Raw genomic sequence first — 22,434 nt, 5'->3', positions numbered from 1 at the left:
TCATTGCCAAAGAAGCTGGCTGTTCACAGAGTGCTGTATCCAAGCATGTTAACAGAAAGTTGAGTGGAAGGAAAAAGTGTGGAAGAAAAAGATGCACAACCAACCAAGAGAACCGCAGCCTTATGAGGATTTTCAAGCAAAATCGATTCAAGAATTTGGGTGAACTTCACAAGGAATGGACTGAGGCTGGGGTCAAGGCATCAAGAGCCACCACACACAGACGTGTCAAGGAATTTGGCTACAGTTGTCGTATTCCTCTTGTTAAGCCACTCCTGAACCACAGACAACGTCAGAGGCGTCTTACCTGGGCTAAGGAGAAGAACTGGACTGTTGCCCAGTGGTCCAAAGTCCTCTTTTCAGATGAGAGCAAGTTTTATATTTCATTTGGAAACCAAGGTCCTAGAGTCTGGAGGAAGGGTGGAGAAGCTCATAGCCCAAGTTGCTTGAAGTCCAGTGTTAAGTTTCCACAGTCTGTGATGATTTGGGGTGCAATGTCATCTGCTGGTGTTGGTCCATTGTGTTTTTTGAAAACTAAAGTCACTGCACCCGTTTACCAAGAAATTTTGGAGCACTTCATGCTTCCTTCTGCTGACCAGCTTTTTAAAGATGCTGATTTCATTTTCCAGCAAGATTTGGCACCTGCCCACACTGCCAAAAGCACCAAAAGTTGGTTAAATGACCATGGTGTTGGTGTGCTTGACTGGCCAGCAAACTCACCAGACCTGAACCCCATAGAGAATCTATGGGGTAATGTCAAGAGGAAAATGAGAAACAAGAGACCAAAAAATGCAGATGAGCTGAAGGCCACTGTCAAAGAAACCTGGGCTTCCATACCACCTCAGCAGTGCCACAAACCGATCACCTCCATGCCACGCCGAATTGAGGCAGTAATTAAAGCAAAAGGAGCCCCTACCAAGTATTGAGTACATATACAGTAAATTAACATACTTTCCAGAAGGCCAACAATTCACTAAAAAATTTTTTTTTATTGGTCTTATGATGTATTCTAATTTTTTGAGATAGTGAATTGGTGGGTTTTTGTTAAATGTGAGCCAAAATCATCACAATTAAAAGAACCAAAGACTTAAACTACTTCAGTCTGTGTGCATTGAATTTATTTAATACACAAGTTTCACAATTTGAGTTGAATTACTGAAATAAATGAACTTTTCCATGACATTCTAATTTATTGAGATGCACCTGTATTTTAAGGCCTACCTTCAAACTCAGTGCCTCTTTGCTTCACATAATGGAAAAATCAAAAGAAATCAGCCAAGACCTCGGAAAAGTAATTGTGGACCTCCACAAGACTGGTTCATCCTTGGGAGCAATTTCCAAACACCTGAAGGTACCTTATTCATCTGTACAAACAATAGTAAGCCAGTATAAACACCATGGGACCACACAGCCATCATACCGCTCAGGAAGGTGATGCATTCTGTCTCCTAGAGATGAACATAGTTTGGTGCGAAAAGTGCAAATCAATCCCAGAACAACAGCAAAGGACCTTGTGAAGATGCTGGAGGAAACAAGTATACAAGTATCTATATCCACATTAAAACGAGTCCTATATTGACAAAACCTGAAAGGTTGCTCAGCAAGGAAGAAGCCACTGCTCCAAAACCGCCATAAATAAGCCAGACTACAGTTTGCAAGTGCACAAGGGGACAAAGATCTTACTTTTTGGAGAAATGTCCTGTGGTCTGATGAAACAAAAATTTAACTGTTTGGCCATAATGTCCATCGTTATGTTTGGAGGAAAAAGGGTGAGGCTTGCAAGCCGAAGAGCACCATTCCAACCGTGAAGCATGGGGGTGGCAGCATCATGTTGTGGGGGTGCTTTGCTGCAGGAGGGACTGATGCACTTCACAAAATAGATGGCATCATGAGGAAGGAAATTGATGTGGATATATTGAAGCAACATCTCAAGACATCAGGCAGGATGTTAAAGCTCGATTGCAAATGAGTCTTCCAAATGGACAATGACCCCAAGCATGCTTCCAAAGTTGTGGCAAAATGGCTTAACGACAACAAAGTCAAGGTATTGGAGTGGCCATCACAAAGCCCTGACCTCAATCCGATAGAAAATGTGTGGGCAGAACTGAAAAAGCGTGTAAGAGCAAGGAGGCCTACAAACCTGACTCAATTACACCAGTTCTGTCTGGAGGAATGGGCCAAAATTCCAGCAAGAAGCTTGTGGAAGGCTACCCAAAACATTTGACACAAGTTAAACAATTTAAAGGCAATGCTACCAAATACTAACAACTTGTATGTAAACGTCTGACCCACAGGGAATGTGATGAAAGAAATAAAAGCTGAAATTAACATTCTCTCTAATTAAATATTATTTTGATATTTCACATTCATAAAATAGTGATCCTAACTGACCTAAGAAAGGGAATGTTTTCTACGATTAAATGTCAGGAATTGTGAAAAACTGAGTTTAAATGTATTTGGCTAAGGTGTATGTAAACTTCTGTCTTGAACTGTATATATAACATAGATATTTATATATCGCGGTTGATATATTGAGATATGTATTATAGGTAGTGAAGAATACATCTACATTGCCTTGAAAAATCGACCTGATGGAGACATCTCAGTAAACAGGATGTTTCACAAACATTCGATTCAGGATAATGCTGGATCATGTAGCATTTTAAAGGTTTTGGACACGCACAAATGAAGAGTTTGTCCAGAAATGACCATTTTGTCATCATTTACTCACTCTCTTATGTTATTCCAGTCCAGTATAAATGTTCTTCTTTTTCTGGGGAACACAAAAGGAGATGATTAGCAAATTATTGACACTGCTCTTTTCAATACAAAAAAAGCATACGGTGACTACAGAATGTCAAGAACAAATAAGGACAAAAAGCACCATAATATGACTTGTGTGCAGCTCTACACTCACTGAGCACTTTATTAGGAACACAATGGTCCTAATAAAGTGCCCGACATGCCCTTCTGCTTTTGTAGCCCATCCACCTTAAGGATCGACTTGTTGTGCATTCTGAACTGAAATGCTTTTCTGCTCGCTACAATTGTACAGAGGTGTTATCTGAATTACTGTAGCCTTTCTGTCAGCTCGAACCAGTCGGGCTATTCTCTGTTGACCTCTCTCATCAACAAGGTGTTTCCGTCTGCAGAACTGCTGCTCACTGGATGTTTTTTGTTTTTGGCACCATTCTGAGTAAACTCTAGGGACTGTTGTGCATGAAAATTCCAGGATATCAGCAGTTACAGAAATACTCAAACCAGCTTGTCTGGTTACACAAACACTCAAACCAGCCGTCTGGCACCAACAATCAAGCCATGGTCGAAATCACTGAAATCATTTTTTTCCCCATTCTGATGGTTGATGTGAACATGAACTGAAGCTCCTGACCCGTCTCTGCATAATTTTATGCATAGCACTGCTGCCACACGATTGGATGATTAGATAAATCATGCTATGAACAAGTAGGTGTACAGGTGTTCCTAATAAATGGTCAGTGAGTGTAAATTATAAGTCTTCTGAAGCTATGTGACAAGCTTGTTTAAAGAACAGACTGAAGCTTGAGGTAAAAATGGCTGAAAATCTTATTTTCAGCAGTTTTTGGCATATCCACAGCATATTTAAATTAACACGAATGGGAAGGAGATTTACGAGCTACCACGTGTTGATCTCCTTTTCTGTCAAAGGCATTTTTGAATGTGTCAGTGAGATTGAAAAGTAAAATCAAAGTGACAAGTACGCTTTCTATTGTGATGGCTCACTGGTCCTTTAATATAGCTGATATGAAGATTTTCTTAGTTTATGTGTGTGAATGAAGCTGAGAACATTGGAAACGGTGTAGGAAAAATATTGAGAAAGAAAATCTATCATGTCGAGAACATCTTTTTTAGTCTAAAATCTATAGTTTTGTGAGTGTATAAATTACGCAACAAGCCAAATACGTCAGCATGAGTCATAAAACATTACCTTACATGTGTGTGTGTTTGTGGCTTTTATGACATCGACACAATTAGACTTCAAAACCTTCACTCAATCTCTATTTCCTACTCAATCTGAGTCACCACTTTAAACCTGCCGAAGTCTCTCTCTTACTCTTTGACTCATCTCTCTCTCCTCCTGCCTCACTGACTCTCTAGGTTTTACCTTCGCTCTTCCGTCCCCCCTTTCTCAGTGTATGAGTCACCAATCTTTCTATTCAACTCCTCCAAACTCACTTTATCTTTCTCCTCTTCCTCCATCGATCATGTACCTTCTTTATGTTTAGCCCAGTCTCATAATGGAAGCATTGCTCTAGCGACCTGTTCACAACCCAAGCATCTCTCAGTGGCCGTTATTAACCTCATTTCGGAGGATTCCAAACTCTTGGCTATATTCAGATGTCATTGCGTGTTTGAAGGAGACAGAATGCAGATGCAGCGTTATGGACCACTATTTTTAATGGCAGATCTATATGAAAATGATTTTTACTTGGCACACTCACATTTTAATGCACTAACATATATTATGCAAAACTTATGTTGGAAGTAAGCAAGCTATCATACGTGACAGCTGTAGGGAACAGTATGTGTGTGTTAGGAATGAATTTAAACTGTCCGCATGTCTATGCTATTAATGTAGGATATTTTGGTTAATATAAATGTACACAGAATGGGTTAAAGTGACGGTTTACTCCATCATTATGTAAGGAAATTTATAATGGAATTAGTCGCATTCGACAACCATTATAAGAAGTATAAATTACAAATAATTTGATTATTTTTCTGATTAAAATTCTCCATCATTAAAATAGTGTGAAAGTTCCGTAGAAACGAGGAGGCGGGAGGCAGGTTGCTCTACTCACAGGATGGTTTCTTTAATGACCACACTGCTCTCAACTTTACAATAATAACTTCTTCCATGATAGAATTTACAATCTTTGCAACTTAACTATAATAAACTCTTAGCTTCACAATCATAACTCTAGGGACCCAGTCTCTCTCTCTTCGTCTGCTGGCGGTGTGGCTCTTTTATGCCTCTCTCCCCGTGCTCACTGAAATTAGAGACAGGTGTTAGACATAATCCAGCTCAGGTGCAAGCGCCCTTACCGCTTTCTCTCTCTCCGGAGAGATGCTTGACCACGCCCCCGCTGCCACATATCCCCACCGCCCGATTCAGGTCGGGGAAGCATCTGGCCTGCCTACCCCCCTGTTTCTGGAGAGAAAATCGGCGGCAGCCATCTGCGCCACCGGTCTGTGGACCACCTTGAATTTAAATGGCTGAAGAGCCAGATACCACTGGGTGATCCACGCGTTGGTGTCCTTCATGCGGTGGAGCCATTGGAGTGGGGTGTAATCCGAGCAGAGGGTGAAGGCCCCCCCCCAACAGGTTGTATCGGAGAGTGAGGATCACCCACTTGATGGCAAGACATTCTTTTTCTACGGTGCTGTACTTAGTTTCCCTCAATGAGAGTTTGCGGCTAATGTACAGCACCGGGCGCTCCTCCCCCTCCACCACCTGCGAGAGCACGGCCCCCAGTCCTCTGTCTGAAGCATCTGTCTGTAAAACAAAAGGGAGAGAGAAATCGGGTTAGTGTAAAAGCGGCCCCCTGCAAAGTGCGGCTTTAACTTGCGTAAACACATGCTGACACTGCTCCGTACACTGGACCGGGTCTGGAACTCCCTTTTTAGTGAGATCAGTCAGCGGGCTGGTGACATCCGAATAGTTAGGTACGAACCTTCTATAATAGCCGGCCAGCCCCAGGAAGTGTCTCACCCCCTTTTTGGTCTTGGGCCTCAGGCAAGTCGCAATTGCTGCTGTCTTATCAATTTGGGGATGCACCTGCCGGTGGCCCAAGTGGAACCCCAGATACTGTACCTCCACCCGCCCAATCACGCACTTCTTTGGGTTTGCTGTGAGTCCCGCTCGGCGCAGCGATCTCAGAACCGTCCTCAGATGTTGCATGTGCTGCTGCCAATCATTGCTGTAAATGATGATGTCATCTAAATAGGCAGCGGCATAAGCTGAATGCGGTCTGAGAATTCGGTCCATGAGATGCTGAAATGTAGCCAGGGCCCCAAACAAACCGAATGGAAATGTCACAAACTGGTGTAGTCCAAACGGTGTGGAGAAGGCGTTTTTTTCCCGGGAAATTGGTGTCAATAACTGCCAGTTATTGGGATCTGCCAATAACCCTTCATCAAATCCAATGTTGAATAAAATCGAGCAGTGCCCAACTGATCGAGCAACTCATCAACGCGAGGCATTGGATACGCGTCAAATTTATACACCGCATTGACTTTCCTATAATCCACATAGAACCGTACAGACCCGTCGCACTTAGGCACTAGAACCACTGGGCTGGACCAATCACTATGGGATTCTTCTGTTACCCCCATATCGAGCATTGTGTCCAATTCTTCCCGAACGATTTTCTTTTTGTGTTCGGGTAATCGGTAGGGGCGGCTACGTACCACGACCCTCGGCTCGGCCTTGATGTGGTAGTGAATGAGGTTTGCACGACCCGGTAGAGGGGAGAACACATCCGCAAATTCCTGTTGCAACCTGGCAACCTCCGCGAGTTGACTTGGTGAGAGGTGGTCTCCGCAAGTGACCGGCGTGAACTGTTTATGTTTTAAATACACCTCGGGTCCGAGCTCTGCCTTCTCTGGAACTACCATAGCCAACGTCACAGGGACCGCCTCCCTCCACAATTTCAGGAGGTTGAGGTCGTATATTTGACGTGTGCCCCCTCTATCGGTTCGTTTAACCTCATAATCGAGATCCCCCACTCATCGTGTGACCTCAAAGGGACCTTGCCACTTGGCGAGTAATTTAGAGCTCAATGTGGGAATACAAGCACTTTATCTCCCGGTGCAAATTCCCTTAGCTGAGTTCCCCTGTCGTACAGTCGGCGCTGTCGTTCTTGAGCTTGGAGCAAATTCTCCTGTGATAGTTGTCCCAAAGTGTGGAGTTTGGCTCTAAGACCAAGAACGTATTGAATTTCATTCTTACTATTTGAAGGTCCCTCCTCCCAGGCCTCTCACAAAACATCAAGCACACCGCGTGGGCGTCGCCCATACAGCAGCTCAAATTGGGAGAAGCCAGTGGAGGCTTGCGGGACCTCTCGTACTGCGAATAACAGGGGGTCGAGCCATTTATCCCAATTTCTAGCATCGTCGTGCACAAACTTACGAATCATGATTTTGAGGGTTTTATTCAATCGTTCCACCAGGCCATCTGTTTGAGGATGGTACACGCTGGTGCGAATCGATTTAATGCTCAATAATTCGTACAGCTCGCGTAGTGTCCGTGAAATAAACGTTGTGCCTTGATCAGTGAGGATTTCTTTCGGAATCCCCACCCGGGAGATTATTTTGAAGAGTGCCTCCATAACACTGCGTGCTGAGATATTGCGAAGAGGCACTGCTTCCGGATATCACGTTGCATAGTCCACTAGGACCAATACAAAGCGATATCCGCGTGCCAACCGTTCTAATGGCCCGACGAGGTCCATTCCAATTCTTTCAAAGGGGACCTCGATCAACGGAAGAGGGCACAACGGCACTTTTGGTGTGGCCGGTGGGTTAACCAGCTGACATTCGCAGCATGCCACACACCACCTGTGGACATTGTCACCAATGCCCGGCCAATAGAAGCGAGCTATTAGACGGTTCAGTGTTTTCCTTTCTCTTAAGTGACCCGCCATGGGATTATAATGAGCCGCCTGGAATACCATTTCCCGACGGCTCCGTGGTATCAAAAGTTGGGTTGTATCTTCTTTAGTCTGAGCATCCTGTGTCACTCTATACAACCGCTCATTTATAATTGCAAAATAGGGGTATGAAAGGGCGATGTCCGGCTGGAGTCGTTGACCATCGATGACTCTCACTTGGTCGAAGGTATGTTTGAGGGTTTCGTCTCATGACTGCTCCAAAGGGAAATCTCCCTCAGGGAATTCCCTGAGAAGGGGAGGGGCTGCAGCCTCTCCCCCCTCTCGTCATTATGATGTGGAGCTGTCAAGGACGGCCCTGGCTCCGCCTCCCCTGCCAGAGCATCGCACATTGCCCATCTCACTACTTTAGTACAGGACCCATCCGCACAAATTCCCTTCAATAAATCTCTAAAGTCAGGCCAATCCATCCCCAATCCATCCCTGGGTAATGTGGGAACTAACTGCGGCCTCCACTCTATGCTTTTTCCCCTGGAATTTAATCATCAGAGTCACCACAGGATACTTGTGAATATCCCCGTGCACACATTTCACCCTCACTGTTTTAGCTGTACCCAAAGCCTCGGGTTGAACCAAGCGTTGGTGGATAGTGGTTTGATTACACCCGGTGTCCACCAATGCTTGGTGAGTATCCCCCTTGACACTTACCGGTATCCGGTACACTCCGGCCCGGTCGGGGGCAGCCTGCGGGAGGTCAGAGACCTGCACCACTGTCCCCAGCTCCATCAGAGGGCACTGATCCCGGAAGTGGTCCGGGTTCCCGCACCTCCAGCAGGCTGGCCCAAGCGCTATACCCACACTTGCGTCGGCGGGCGCCCCCACCTGAGAGGGAGAGCGGCGGGGCATCGGGGTAGGGGGAGGTGTCGCCTCCCAAGCCCGGGGAGCTGGTCTCGGTGGCTGAAGTCCTCCTCGTCTGAGTGGGGCAGGAACGGGCCCTGGGGAGAGAGCAGAACGAGAGGAGAGAGGGGAGGGGGATGAGACAAGGGAAAACACAGGGGGAGGGGAGAGAGAGTGTGGTCCTCCACAAGCCGGACGGCTTCCTCCAGCGATGCCGGGCGGTGGCACTGGACCCACTCCGCCGTCCCTTTTGGCAGTCGATGTATTAATTGCTCCAGGACCACCTGGTCGACGATCCCGTCAACGCCGTGGTCCCCTGCTAGCAGCCATCTTTGGCAGGCATCGCGGAGCCATTAGGCAAAGGCAAATGGGCAGTCAGAGTTCTCCAGCTTCAGGCTCCAGAAGAGTTGACGATTCTCTTCCGGACTCTGACCAACCCGTTGCAAGATGGCTTTCTTCAGGTCACCATAAGCCAGGAGACTCGTCGCCGGCAGTTGTTGAGCCGCGAGCTGGGCTTCCCCGGATAATAGCGGAATAAGTCGGGCCGCCCACTGGCCGAGCGGCCAGCCCCAGATCTCGGTGGTGCACTCAAACAAGTCCAGGAATGCCTCGGGGTCCTCTGCCATTCCCATCTTCTGTAATGCAGGCGGGGGCAACGGTGTGTGGGTGTCCGGGGTCGTGGCTGGGGACGCCTCCTGGCTGAGGAGGCTCCGGATCGCCTGCCGGTCCTCTGCTTGAGCGCGTAGGAGCTCCACAAACTGGCGATCTTGATCTTGCCGGAGCTCAAGCAGGGTTTCCTGGTGGTTCCGATGTAGGCCAGCGAGGGCTTGGAGGATCTCAGCCAACTGGGAGGACTCTACGGGGCGACTTCCGTCCATATTCAGCGGGAGGCAGGTTGTTCTACTCACATGTTGGTTTCTTTATTGGTCACACTGCTCTCAACTTTACAATAATAACTTCTTCCATGATAGAATTTACAATCTTTGCAACTTAACTATAATAAACTCTTAGCTTCACAATCATAATTCTGGGGACCCAGTCTCTCTCTCTTCGTCTGCTGGCGGTGTGGCTCTTTTATGCTGCTCTCCCCGTGCTCACTGAAATTAGAGACAGGTGTTAGACATAATCTAGCTCAGGTGAAAGCGCCCTTACCGCTTTCTCTCTCTCCGGAGAGATGCTTGACCACGCCCCCGCTGCCACAAATGGTAATACATCAGATCGTTGCATCCGCTCACAATTTCTATAAGGAATTAGCTTTAATAAGGGAATTATGATTAATTCACTTATTGGGGTAATATTATTCTCATGGCGTATTGAAAATAATATCACACATATTTTAGGTATGGTTCTGAGCTTTGAAGCAAGATCTTTTAATCTTTAGATCTTTGAATACAAACAAGATTTACTGCTAATCTAAACATAAAAACTAATCTAACACATAGACACACATGGACACAGATTGTTGAGTAAAGTGAACAGAGTGACTTGTGTGGAATTTATCTATACAGAGAAAAGGAACTCTATGGAGTCTGTATACAATGCCTTGAGAACCATTCATACTTTATTCAGTCTAACTCGATTTGCAGTCGGGTAACTCGAATTTTATTAAAGAGACACCAGTACTTTCAGCAAAGTCTGGAGATGTACTTGCGTTTCCTTGCGTTGCTTGGTTCTTTGGCTCTTTGTAGAAAGTTTGGGTTGTTCCGTCGATGTTTCGGACCTCTGTTAAGATTGTGGATGTCTTTTGCATCGATGGATGATGAGACGGGCTTTGAAGCGAGGCCTTCCGCATGGAAGACTCACGACTCCCGTCACGTATGTGGGTCGTAGCAAAGAGAAGCGAAGTTCCTCGGACCTTGGTGTCCGAACCTTCTTGGAGTTCTACATGGTATGGAACTTGAGGGGTGCCGGGGCGAGGCTGCAAACCATGAGGGCCAGAGAACTGAGGAGGCAGAGCTGAAGAGGAAGTAAGAGCCCGGAGCAAGAGAGAAGAAGGTGGTTCCTCCTTGGTACCAGAGTCTTGAGTGTAGACTGGCCACACCCCCAAAGGTGTCCTGAGCCAATCAGAGTGACTTTTCGGAGTCATGTGGTAAGTTGTCTGTCCTTTTCAAAGTTGATTTACAATCCTTTGTGTAAAGTATTCTTAAAAATTCCTGCTCGAAATAGTACATGTTTTAATCATACATATTATATCTTGGATACAACTGAATATATAAAAAATTAATTAACATAAACATTCCTGAAATGCAGAAAGAATCTCAGTGATACTAAACATGATGTGCTTTATCATGAATAGTTACCATTCATAGTAAAAAGATATGAATAACACAATATGATTATAATCATCAATTTGTTGGTTATAAGTGATTACAAATCACTACACATATTTAAAGGGTACATCAGGCTGTAATCATTAATTTGTCAGTTATAAAAGTAATCACAGGTCATAACATCATTTTCAGAATTATCTAGGAAGGCTAGATATTGTGTATTTAGAGGGTTAACTCAGCAAAGTACTGTGACTTGGTGTGGAATGTGCAAACACGAGGGTCTCACAAGGGAGCCTGCTTTAGTTCTATGTGGAAGTTCAGAATGTCATGCTGAGTCTGCCCCATGTCACTGTTCATGAATGAAGCTTCATGTGAACTGGTGAGCTGGAAACATGCCTCATGATTAGTATAATAGTTTTAAATGTGGAGAGTTGGTTATATTGAGGAACACTGGGTTTCCAACAATAAGTTTCTCTGGCAATCATAAAAATAGTAGTCCCTCAGCAAATGGCCAGCCATGTGAAGGCAAGCAGAAGGATTGGAGGTTGAAGGAATGGAATTTGGTTTTTCATGGCAACCATGGGGGGTTTCTTCAGAAGCATGAAGTTTTCAAGTCATGTGCTATCTGGACAAGTCTCTTTTGTTCGTTTTATTGGCCAGATGTGGTTAATTTAGCTGGGCCATGCCAGACTTTAGGGAGCCATTTTGGCAGCTCTTAGTTTTATGGCTTTGAGGAATTTCCACAGTTAAAAGTTTGGGTTTTCTGGATTCAAGTCATTTTGCAAAGCAATTGTTCGTTCTTCTAATAATTGTCTTGCCTTCAGTCACTACATAGCTGATGATGAAAGTCAGATAAACACGATAAATAACATTTAAAAGGTGATAAATTAACAGTAACTTTAAAGGGATAGTTTACCCAAAAATGAAAATGTTCTCATCATTTACTCACCCTCATGCCATCTAAAATGTGTATGACGTTCTTTCTTTGCTGAACACAAATAAAGATTTTTAGAAGAATATCTCAGCTCTGTAGGTCAATACAATGCAAGTGAATGGTGATCAGGCCTTTGAAGCTCCAAAAAGGAGATGAAGTCAGTATAAAAGTGATTCATATCCAGTGATTTGATCAATGTCTTCTGATGCGATCCAACTGGTTTTGAGTGAGAACAGACCAAAATATAACTCCTTTTTCACTGTACATCTTGACATTGCAGTCTCTAGGCATAATCATAATTTCAAGTTTGATTACACTTTCTAGATTTCAATGCATATGCAGAGTGGTAGATGGCACTATAGAAGTGTAACCGAACTGGAAATCAAGATCGTTAAGGAGACTGCTGTCAAGCTGTACAGTAAAAAAGTAATTCTATTTTGGTCTCTTCTCACCCAAAACCAACTGGATCACTTAAGAAGACTTTGATTAAACCATATCATATGGATTATGTTTATGCTGACATTTTCTGCTTTTTGGAGCTTCAAAGGCCTGATCACCATTCACTTGCATTGCATTGCATGGACATACAAACTTGAGATATTCTTCTTAAAATCTTTGTTTGTGTTCAGCAGAAGAAAGAAAGTCATAAACATCTTAGATGGGATGAGGGTAAATGATGAGAAATTGTAAATTTTGGGGTGAACTAACCCTTTAATCTAATGTAAAAGAAGCCACATGTTTTATTATTTAACCAAATGCAACCAAAATCATGTGAAAAGCTAAATCTGTCAAAGACATCCAAAGATAACCAATGCTTTATGGAATCCTCAAAAATTATGTTAAAATGTTGGATAGTGCACATGAAAACAAAGCAAAAATAGCATTTACTTGTGACACTGTATTGCTCTGTTGAACCTAGGGTTTATTTGTGAGTTGATGCTCTTCTTATTAACAACCCATTTGTGCAATCGATACATGAAGCACATGGTTTAATCTGGGAAAGTTGTGTTTGTCTCTCTGTGAGTTCAGTATTGAACATCTTGGTTCCTTCACATGTTTGTAGACTGCCTATTTTGGCCAACCCAATTTAACCAGGCACAATTAAGAGGCAGTCATGCATGTAGAACAATTATACCTGTGACACATCCCCTTTAAAAACGGCCCATCATAAATAACTACTGTCTTTGTAAAATGACTGGCTTTTTCTTAGTGATGGAAAGGCTTATTCTAGAACATTCTATCTCTTTACAATTCCTTCAACATGCAGCTTGTGTGATGCAGTTAGCAGCGGCTGTAACAGACAGGGCAAATAAATCGTTAATAGGCTAAGTGCAGGCTTGATCCGTTTGATTGCTCTATTGTTTTTCATGGCCTTGAGATCCTGTTGTTTAAAGGTGAATTATTATTATTATTATTATTATTATTATTATATATTTTTGGAATACCACTCATAAATTGTCCCTACTACCTGACAGATATCCCTGAAATCGGTGTAATAAAAAATCAAACCTGTCTCTGTGACAGCTCTATAGACAAAATAATGTGACTGTTGCTCATGCCTGTCAGTCAGTCAGAAAACTGGCTGAATTTGTAATGTAAAATTTTATAAGAATCTTTTGTAAAAATATATCTGAATTCAGTGTGTGTGTGTGTGTGAGAGAGAGAGAGAGAGAGAGAGAGAGAAAGGAAAGGATCATACCACAAAACCGACACAATATATATAGATTTAATTGTTGTTTTTATGTCTGTTCATGCTTTTATTCAACCCTCTGATGCATGGTGAAGTTGACAGATCTTTAAATGCCATTTTCAACAATTCAGAGAGTGTGATGTTGTTTTCAAACCACCATAGGTACCCTTAATTCTTTATGACTGTGTTTTTATTTATGACAACAAAAATTCAACATGCTGATGAAAGTGGAGAATAATTATATTCTCATTATAAAATATAAAGAAATATTAAGATATAATGTTCTTATTTGTGATTTAATAATCATGCATCAGAGGGTTAATTTGTAATTTATCATTTATTTGATAGTTTATCCCAAAAATCAAATCAAATCAAAAGATCTGTTCTTACCTGTGTTTTACTGTTGTGATCATATATAGCTGTGTGTATGTGCGTGTGTGTGTTTGCGTGCAGATAAGAGGAGACAAACGACATGATGCTCTTTCTCCTCCCACTCGTCTGATTTCTCACAGGTCTTCTGATCGATTGTTTGAGTTTGTGTGTGGGCGGGTTTGGGTGGTTTACTAGGACATGTTTTTTAGGTTACAAACTGGTCATTACAAGGGTATGATGCTATAAATGTTGTTTATGAGCAGGGGCATAGATTCCAGGGGGGATGGGGTATAGCAAGTACAACCAAGTACAATATTTATACCATGATCAAAGAAAACATGTAAATTCTTCACACTGTAAGCCCCCCCCCCCCCCCCATTTCTAGTGTCCCCATAATTCAAATCACTTAAAAAACATACTAAACGATTTTTTTTTTTTTTTTTTAAATGCAGAAAGTTTTTTATGAGGGTTAGGGTTAGGGGATATAATCTATATTTTGTACAATATAAAAATCATTATGTCTATGGAGAGTCCTCATAAGGATAGCCGCACCTACACAACATGTGTGTGTGTGTGTATGTGTGTGTGTGTGTGTGTGTGTGTGGAAGCTGAGAGGAATCATTAAGCAGATTCCAATAGAAAGATCTATTTAAAATAGCACGCGCTGATGTTGGGGTGAAAGCTATTAATGTCACTGTATCAGTTAATTTGTTTGAGTCACAGACTTGCCATCTTTCTCTCTCTCTCTCTCTCTCTCTCTCTCTCTCTCTCACTCTTTCTCTCTCTCTCTCTATCTCTCTCTCTCTCTCTGTTACACACACACACTCTTCTGGACACACAATCTTGAAGATCACTGAGGTGTTTAATGTAGCTTTTGTTTACAACCACATGAAGATAAAAAAAACTTGTGACTTCTGCACTCTGTAGCTTCTTAAAATTCAAACCATGCCAAAGACAAGATGTTGTATCTATTGTTGGCTATTTGTATATGGAAATTATGCTAACTAATCGAAAACAGTATGCCAAAGGTGCCCAGATGGCATTTTTATGGAGGACCTGAAGTGTGCAGTTATGCATGCTTTTTGAGCTAATATTACCCACAACCTGCTCGCATGCAAACAGTGCATTACAAAGAGGTCTGTGGAATCAAGACAATTTTAAGACATGGTTGTATGTCCCAATACTAGCTTACTATCTTAATACTCAAAAATATGTACTTGCCCATCACCTGTGAAGTACATACATTTAGCATGTAGGAAAAGTATGCAGTTTTGGACACAGCTTTGTTTTTCGGAATGAGCTTAAAAAGTATGATGCAACATTTACTTATTGAACTACAGTGCCAAAAAAAAAAAAAAAAAAAAGGATGTGAACCCTTTGGACTTAGCTGGTTGTCTGCATTAATTGGTCTTAAAATGTGCTCTCTTCTTCATCAAAGTCACTCGTTTTGACAAACACAATGTGCTTAAGCTAACAACACACAAAAAAAACACATCCCATTAAACCCTTGGATTTAATAGGAATTTTGGACCATTCTTCCTTACAGAACTGCTTCAGCTCAGCCTGTCTGGTGTAAACGGCTCTCTTGAGGTAATTTACAGCATCTCTATTGGGTTAAGGTCTGGGCTCTGACTAGGCTCCAAAAAGTTGGATTTTATTTTTTTGAAGCCATTTTGTAGTGGATTTACTTCAATGTTTAGGGTCATTGTTCTGCTGCATCTCCCAACTTCTGCTGAGGTTCAGCTGGCACACAGCCATCTTGAGATTATCCTGTAGGATATCTTGATAAACTTGGGAATTCATTTTTCCCTCGATGATGGCAAGCGGTCTAGGCCCCGAAGCAGCAAAGCAGCCCCAAATCATTATAATCCCTCCACCGTACTTCACAGTTGGGATGATGTTTTCATGTTGGTATGTGGTGCCCTTTTTACACCACACGTAGTGCTACGTGTTCTTCCCAAACAATTCAACTTTAGTTTCATCAGTCCAGAAAACATTTTCCCAGTAGCGTTGTGGAGTGTTAAGGTGGTCTTTGGCAAAATTCAGGCATGCAGCAATGATTTTGTTGGAAAGCAGCAGCTCCCTTTGTGGTGTCCTGCCATGGACACCATGCCTGTTTAATGTTTTCCATATATTAGACTCATGACCAGAGATGTTAATCAGTTCCAGTGATTTCTTTAAGTCCTTAGCTGTCACTCTAGTGTTCATTTAGCATTCTGCAATGTCCCCTTTGAGTCATCTTGGCTGGACGGCCACTTCAAGGGAGAGTAGCCACAGTACTAAATCATCTCCATTTATAGACAATTTGTCTAACTGTGGACAGATGAATATCTAAGCTTTTTAACCCTTTCCAGCTTTATGCAAAGCAACAATTCTTGATTGTAGGTCTTCTGAGATCTCTTTTTTGCGAGGCATGGTCCACGTCAGCAGATGCTTCTTGAGAATAGCAAACTCAAAATGTTTGAGTGATTTTTAAAAGTCAAAGTAGCTCTAACCCACACCTCGAATCTTGTTTCAGTAATCGGATGCCAGGTTTGCCTACCTCTGACTTTAATTAGCTTTTGTTGACATCATTAGCCTAGGGGTTCACATACTTTTTCCAATCTGTACCACTGTAAATGTATGAATGATGTATTCAGTATGTACAAGAACAATAGAATAATTTGTGTGTTATTAGTTAAAACATATTGTGTTTGTTCATTATTGTAACTTAGATAAATATCAAACCAGATTAAAACATTTCTTTATATATAAATGCAGGTAATTCCAAAGGCTTCACAAACTTTTTCTTGCCACTGTATATATTCAGGTTATATGCACCACAACACATTGTGTGTGTGTGTGTGTGTGTGTGTGTGTGTGCAGTCAGAAAGAGTGACTATCATACATATTTGTATATTCCTGCTGCTGTATTAATCAAATACAACAAGAGATATCATTTAGAACAATGGTTCTCAAACTGTGGTACATGTACAACCAGTGTTAAACAGATTGCCTCCAGGAGGCATGACTTTAAATACTAAAAAATAATATAATAAAATTGTATTTTAATGATCACAATTTTTCCATGTTTTATTTATAATTCCTGATCTGTTTACAATTTCACCACAGTTTCGACCATCTAATGATTAGAGCCCACGTTCTTACATTGACAATGCGGTATGTGAATAGTTAAAGTTGTGCTTATATGGTTCTTGGATTGTCTGATGTGATAAGACGTGGTACTTGGTCTAAAAAGTTTAAGAACCTCTCTTCCAGTGAAAAAGTGTCTACAGTTAACATTGTATGTTAAATCCCTAATCTTAATATTGTACACTACCATTGTGAATGACTGTCCTCTTGTCCTTAACTCTGATGCCATCAGTCTGGGACGGCCAGGAGTGGATTGTTATTGCCTGCATGAGAGTGGGGCGGCAGTTCTCCAACTGCAGTTTCTCATCAACGAGGTATTGCTCACCCACACATGCAAGCACACACATATATTACTGCACATATTTTTGTATGCAGCATATGCAAAAAACACGTAGGAGGGCAGAGTGTGTCTGTGTGTATTAATATCTTTATTTTAGTGTGGCGTTGTATGTGTGTGTGTACTGCAAGTGTAAATGCAAGATCAGCTCTGCAGTGCAATACGTTTAGGTCAAGAGCTGCTCTCCCTCTTGGTCTTTTAGTGCTAATGCAGTCAGTCATTATTTCCTATCAGGCATGTCAAGAGCTAAATTTTCCTTGCCATCTCTGTCTCTTCTTCTCTCTCGTACACACACACACACTGCTTCAACTCATGTATAACAACAAAGAAGGTAATAGGTTAACAAAAGAATGAGAGTAGGAAACTTTGCATCAAGGGTGTAGATTAGATTGGGGGGTGGGGGGCGGGGAGTGGTTCAGCGTGAAGCCTTACATGTTTCAAATGGGGTGGGGGGGGGGTCAGGTGTGTACCTTTGAGGAACACACGACCTGCTTTTCAGGTTTTACACCGTTTCATATCCATCTCTTTCTGACGCCATTCTAGTTCCTATAAGTACCCAAACACTAATTTCAAGTCAGTATGAAACTGCATTCACAACCCATTGTACTTAATGTAGGGCAGGACTTTAATTTATCCTCTGGCGATGGATTACATTATGAAAAATAGAGATGGAGCCAGACCTGCACGCAAGTTTGCAGTCAGTTGTGGGAAGAATGAAAATGTTGTCCCTGGCACTATCTGCTAAGAATTTAGATGGTGGAGGTAGAAGGTCAAGTTCACCCTCAAGAGCATCTCAACATATTCCTTTTTATTTTTGCTTCTTTTTCCAGATCCATTATTATTTGCTATTATTGCTGCAGCCTTTGTTACATTGAAGTTAACTGACATTATTACTGTGTTAACAAAATAAATAAAAAAGACTGCTTTACTTACAACAGTAGTCTACAACAGTGTCTAAATAGCTATATGGCTCTTGCTCAACATTATTTTCACAGCCATGGGCATGACCTAGGTGACATCAGACATACATTTCTTCTCCATCCCTCTTAACACAGCACAACTAAACTTCCTTCTCTCTGTGTTTTTCTCTGGCTTTGTCTCTTCGGCACGCTGGTGCAAACTGTGTTTACTTAAGCACTGTCTCCATGGAAACACAGGTGTCAGTCACCTGACTGATATATCTGAATTCAGTGTGTGTGTGTGAGAGAGAGAGAGAGAGAGAGAGAGAGAGAGAGAGAGAGAGAGAGAGAGAGAGAGAGAAAGGAAAAGAATAGAAAACAAAGAATGACAAAACTACAAAATCACGATCACAAAAGACTGCTAATAAACTTGTTGGCCCATTATCACCCTCAGATTAGGCAGCGATTTGATAAAAGACGTTCAGATTAATATCACCATGTTCTCATCCAGGAGCTAAAATGTCACTCAGTTTTATGACTGTGTTGTCCTTTCAGACTTATTTGATTCTTGAACATTGTGTCTGGTGTTAGAAAAGAAAATTAGATACAGGGCTTGAAAATTATATGGGGCTTCCAGATAAAATGGGTCAGAAAGGCTCTTGTTATCCCGACAGTGACAGGCATGGTGGAAAAGAGATTTTTCACACTCACACTTTTAGACACTTTCATCACCTTTTGCTCTGTCCTCTCTGTTTTTTTTTTCTGTCTCCATTACCCAGAAATACCATTCTGAGCCCTGTTATACACCGCTCTGTGTAGAGACGTCCTGAGAGCACAGTGTTACTATTCTCTTTCTTCAGACTATTGCATTCTTTACCCAAGGAGGACTTTAATATCATGAAATATGCATGAAATGCATGGGAAGGTTTCAGCGTTATACCGGCTGAAACATATCACTGTGAATGAATAAATTAAGCTTTATCATTTCCCAGCAACTTTATGAGTAAATTCTTATTTCATTTGTGCCCTGGAAAATACATTGTATAACATATAATTTTCAACACTCTTAAGAAGTGAATGGTATGAAGTCTGAAGGGGAACATATTTAATATAACACTCCAAATACAGACCTTCAATTTAAGTTCTCACTTTCAGTTGTGAGGCTGTGAGAGTTAGTAGGAAGTACATAAAATGCATATTATTTTCGTCACAGACCTGCTAATGGCATCAGCCATTTTTGTTTCGTTACATGTCAGAATGATGTCTTTAGAGCAAACTTGAAATGGGTTGTGTTACATTTACTGTATACAGTGCAGGAAATAGTATGCAATTTCGATCCCTTGGATTTTTTCATGGGTTACTGTATAAATTGGTCTTAAAATTTGATCTGATCTTCAACTAAGTCACAACAATAGACAAACACATTACATACAGTAGCCAGCATTGTGAATGTGTTCAGTAAAGACATGACAACATATCATTGTGTGTTTTATGTTTAAGCAGACTATATGTTTGTCTATTGCTGTGACTTAGTTGAAGATCAAATTTTATTACCAATTTATGCAGAAATCCAGAAATGGTAAATCCAAGGGTTCACGTACTTTTGCTGTATATGTTTAATACAGCCAATCTGAGGTTCTTGCCAAACATGCTATTCTGATACCTGAAAAAGCAAAAATGCCTGATGCCATGAGCTGGGCCACTAACAACTGAAATAAAACACCAATCTGATGTTTCGAGACTTATTTGTTGGTCTATACCATACACAGAGGGAAGATAATTAGAAGAGAACTGTTATTGTTAGAAAATTATTGTAGATTAGCCTCTTGATTGCATGTTGTAAGTGTTTCTTGTTAACACGTATTTTCCATAGGGGGCGCTGGTCACAGCCTGTGCGGATGACACACTGCACCTCTGGAACTTGCGTCAGCGACGTCCAGCTGTCCTTCACTCTCTAAAATTCAACAGAGAACGGTGAGTATAGAAATAGGCTTTGTACACACCCATGAGCACAAGATTGTACGAATGCCCTCAGTTCTTTATCTTTTCTAAATTGCATATTGACAAATATGAAAATCCACAGACACACATGTATATGCATACAGCACTCACCACTAACAGATCAAAAATGTCCGTCAGAATAGTTGAAAATTCCCAAAGATTTCATAAAATGTGATTTTTGTTTATTTAATTTCATTTATTTATTTTCACATAACATTCAAAGTGAAAAAACAACTCAATATTTCAACTAGCGGTGAAGTTGCTGACTGCCCAAGGTCACATAGCATCAGTCAGAATGAATATGTAATAAAGTAATCACAGATTGCTCAAGGTTGCAGAGTGAAGCCAAGCTCAATGTTTCAGCTTGCTTTAACTCTTCTCTTCTGGTCTGTTTCTGAGCAAGTAGAGAGGATTTTCATCTCTAAAAATACAATACACGCAGTGTTACATACAAATATTAAACTCAGCATCAGTAAGGTTAGCATTAGCAAGTATTTAGACCATAGCCTATGTTTAGACATCATAAAGACTGCATGAAATTTGTGACTCTTAGTTCATGAGCTCTGAAACTATCAAAATACTAGTGTACTTCTAAAAGTTGACAAAATAAACATTTTGTAGATCAACACATTTAAAATATGATGTCTTTTTTTCTGGGAAAATAAACCAAAAATGTTTATGCTTCACTTTGTTTGTGGGGCCATGTGCAAATTTTTGTCCAATAAAATGCTGTCTTGAATAAGAATGTGCCCTCCCCCTAAAAAACAAAACAAAAACAAAAACACCTGCAACTGATTTAATGCTACAATAATAAGCAGACAGTAACTCAGAGATACAAAATTGTAACAAATAATTTCACTTACCATTCAGACATATCAACGCCCTCTCAGTGATGACTGTGAGTCACCCTCAGATCTTGGCTTCAACAGATATGGCCTTTCTCCAAAAATTATTTTTATTACCCTCCGATTCTGGCAGGACTGTAGGTGTAGGTGAAGGTGCTGGCAAGAAATCCTCCACATTTAAATTTTAAGTCTCTTCATAACTTTCATATATGGAACAAGCTGTTAGGTTTATTTAATTTACTGTAAATGTTATTGGCTATTTTTATAAAGGACAAGTCCTTTATATGTCCCGCCTCAACTTCCTATATCATTATGTCAACACATGGAAGAAAACCTCACTGCATCAAACCCCTTCATAGGGTCTTTAACCAATGACCATAACTCAATATTTTAGGCCCTCATTTAATTTCTCATTACAACTCTTCCTCAGCTTCTCAAACTGGTCACTATTCACTCAGCAGAAAACATTAGGTATGACTAATAGGCCTATGGATTTTGTTACTCTGTTTCCCCTGTTGAGTGAGTCAGGGTCAGTTCTAATAAATTTCACTCTTTCAGAGTTATGAAATGTGTCATGGGGGCTGGCTGTATTGTGGCCAGTGGCCTTTTTTGAATTGTACGCAAGAATTGAAACATTTTATGAAGTTTTAACAGAAATTCTGTCATCCTGGAGAAACAAAGAAACCTTGAGTGAGTTAAAGAGAACGTCATGGACAGCCTCTCTTTATTTTTGATGTGATTCCTTCACTCATAAAAAAATGGCATATAAGAAGACTTTTTTTTAATTTTTTTATCACTGTGTTGTGAGATTGCCTCTAAACAGAAAAGACAGAAGAAAGAATGAAACAAGAAATATTATTCATTATGTTTGAGCCAGACACTAGGAGAATTAAAAAAAACAAAAAACAAAAAAACAGAAAAGAACATGATTTGGAAATTGATAGACAGATGGACGGACAGACAGACAGATAGATAGATAGATAGATTTTCTATTGAAACTTGAAATTTGAGTGGGGCGTATTGAAGTGCTCATCCCTTTTTTAAAATTGCTCATAGGCTTTAGTTACCTCACAGCTAGAATGGGAGGGGCATTCTTATTCTATAGGGTTTTTGATTGAACCAAAATCTGTGTGGTGTCATAAATAGTTTTGGTCCATTTTCCCAGAAGAGAAACACTGCTGAAAGTTAATTTTGTCAACTTTTAGGAGTACATTAGCATATACAGGTGCATCTCAATAAATTAGAATGTCGTGGAAAAGTTCATTTATTTCAGTAATTCAACTCAAATTGTGAAACTCGTGTATTAAATAAATTCAGTGCACACAGACTGAAGTAGTTTAAGTCTTTGGTTCTTTTAATTGTGATGATTTTGGCTCACATTTAACAAAAACCCACCAATTCACCATCTCAA

The 22,434-nt window shown here is 41.2% G+C and overlaps 1 protein-coding gene across 9 annotated transcripts in view; it reads left to right on the top strand.

The window, feature by feature from the left end:
- Positions 1 to 22,434, top strand: part of LOC127447113 (syntaxin-binding protein 5-like) — a 261,085-nt gene that overhangs the window by 106,303 nt on the left and 132,348 nt on the right. For all 9 annotated transcript variants that reach the window (XM_051708704.1, XM_051708703.1, XM_051708697.1 and 6 more), the window contains exons 3-4: positions 17,174 to 17,255; positions 20,051 to 20,151. In XM_051708704.1, coding sequence (XP_051564664.1) covers positions 17,174 to 17,255; positions 20,051 to 20,151 — 183 coding nt within the window. The remainder of the gene's footprint in view (positions 1 to 17,173; positions 17,256 to 20,050; positions 20,152 to 22,434) is intronic.

Source organism: Myxocyprinus asiaticus, chromosome 10 (assembly GCF_019703515.2).
Source record: "Myxocyprinus asiaticus isolate MX2 ecotype Aquarium Trade chromosome 10, UBuf_Myxa_2, whole genome shotgun sequence".
Lineage (NCBI taxonomy): Eukaryota > Metazoa > Chordata > Actinopteri > Cypriniformes > Catostomidae > Myxocyprinus > Myxocyprinus asiaticus.
The sequence above is the reverse complement of the archived record's forward strand: the minus strand, read 5'-3'. Positions and strand labels throughout refer to the sequence as shown.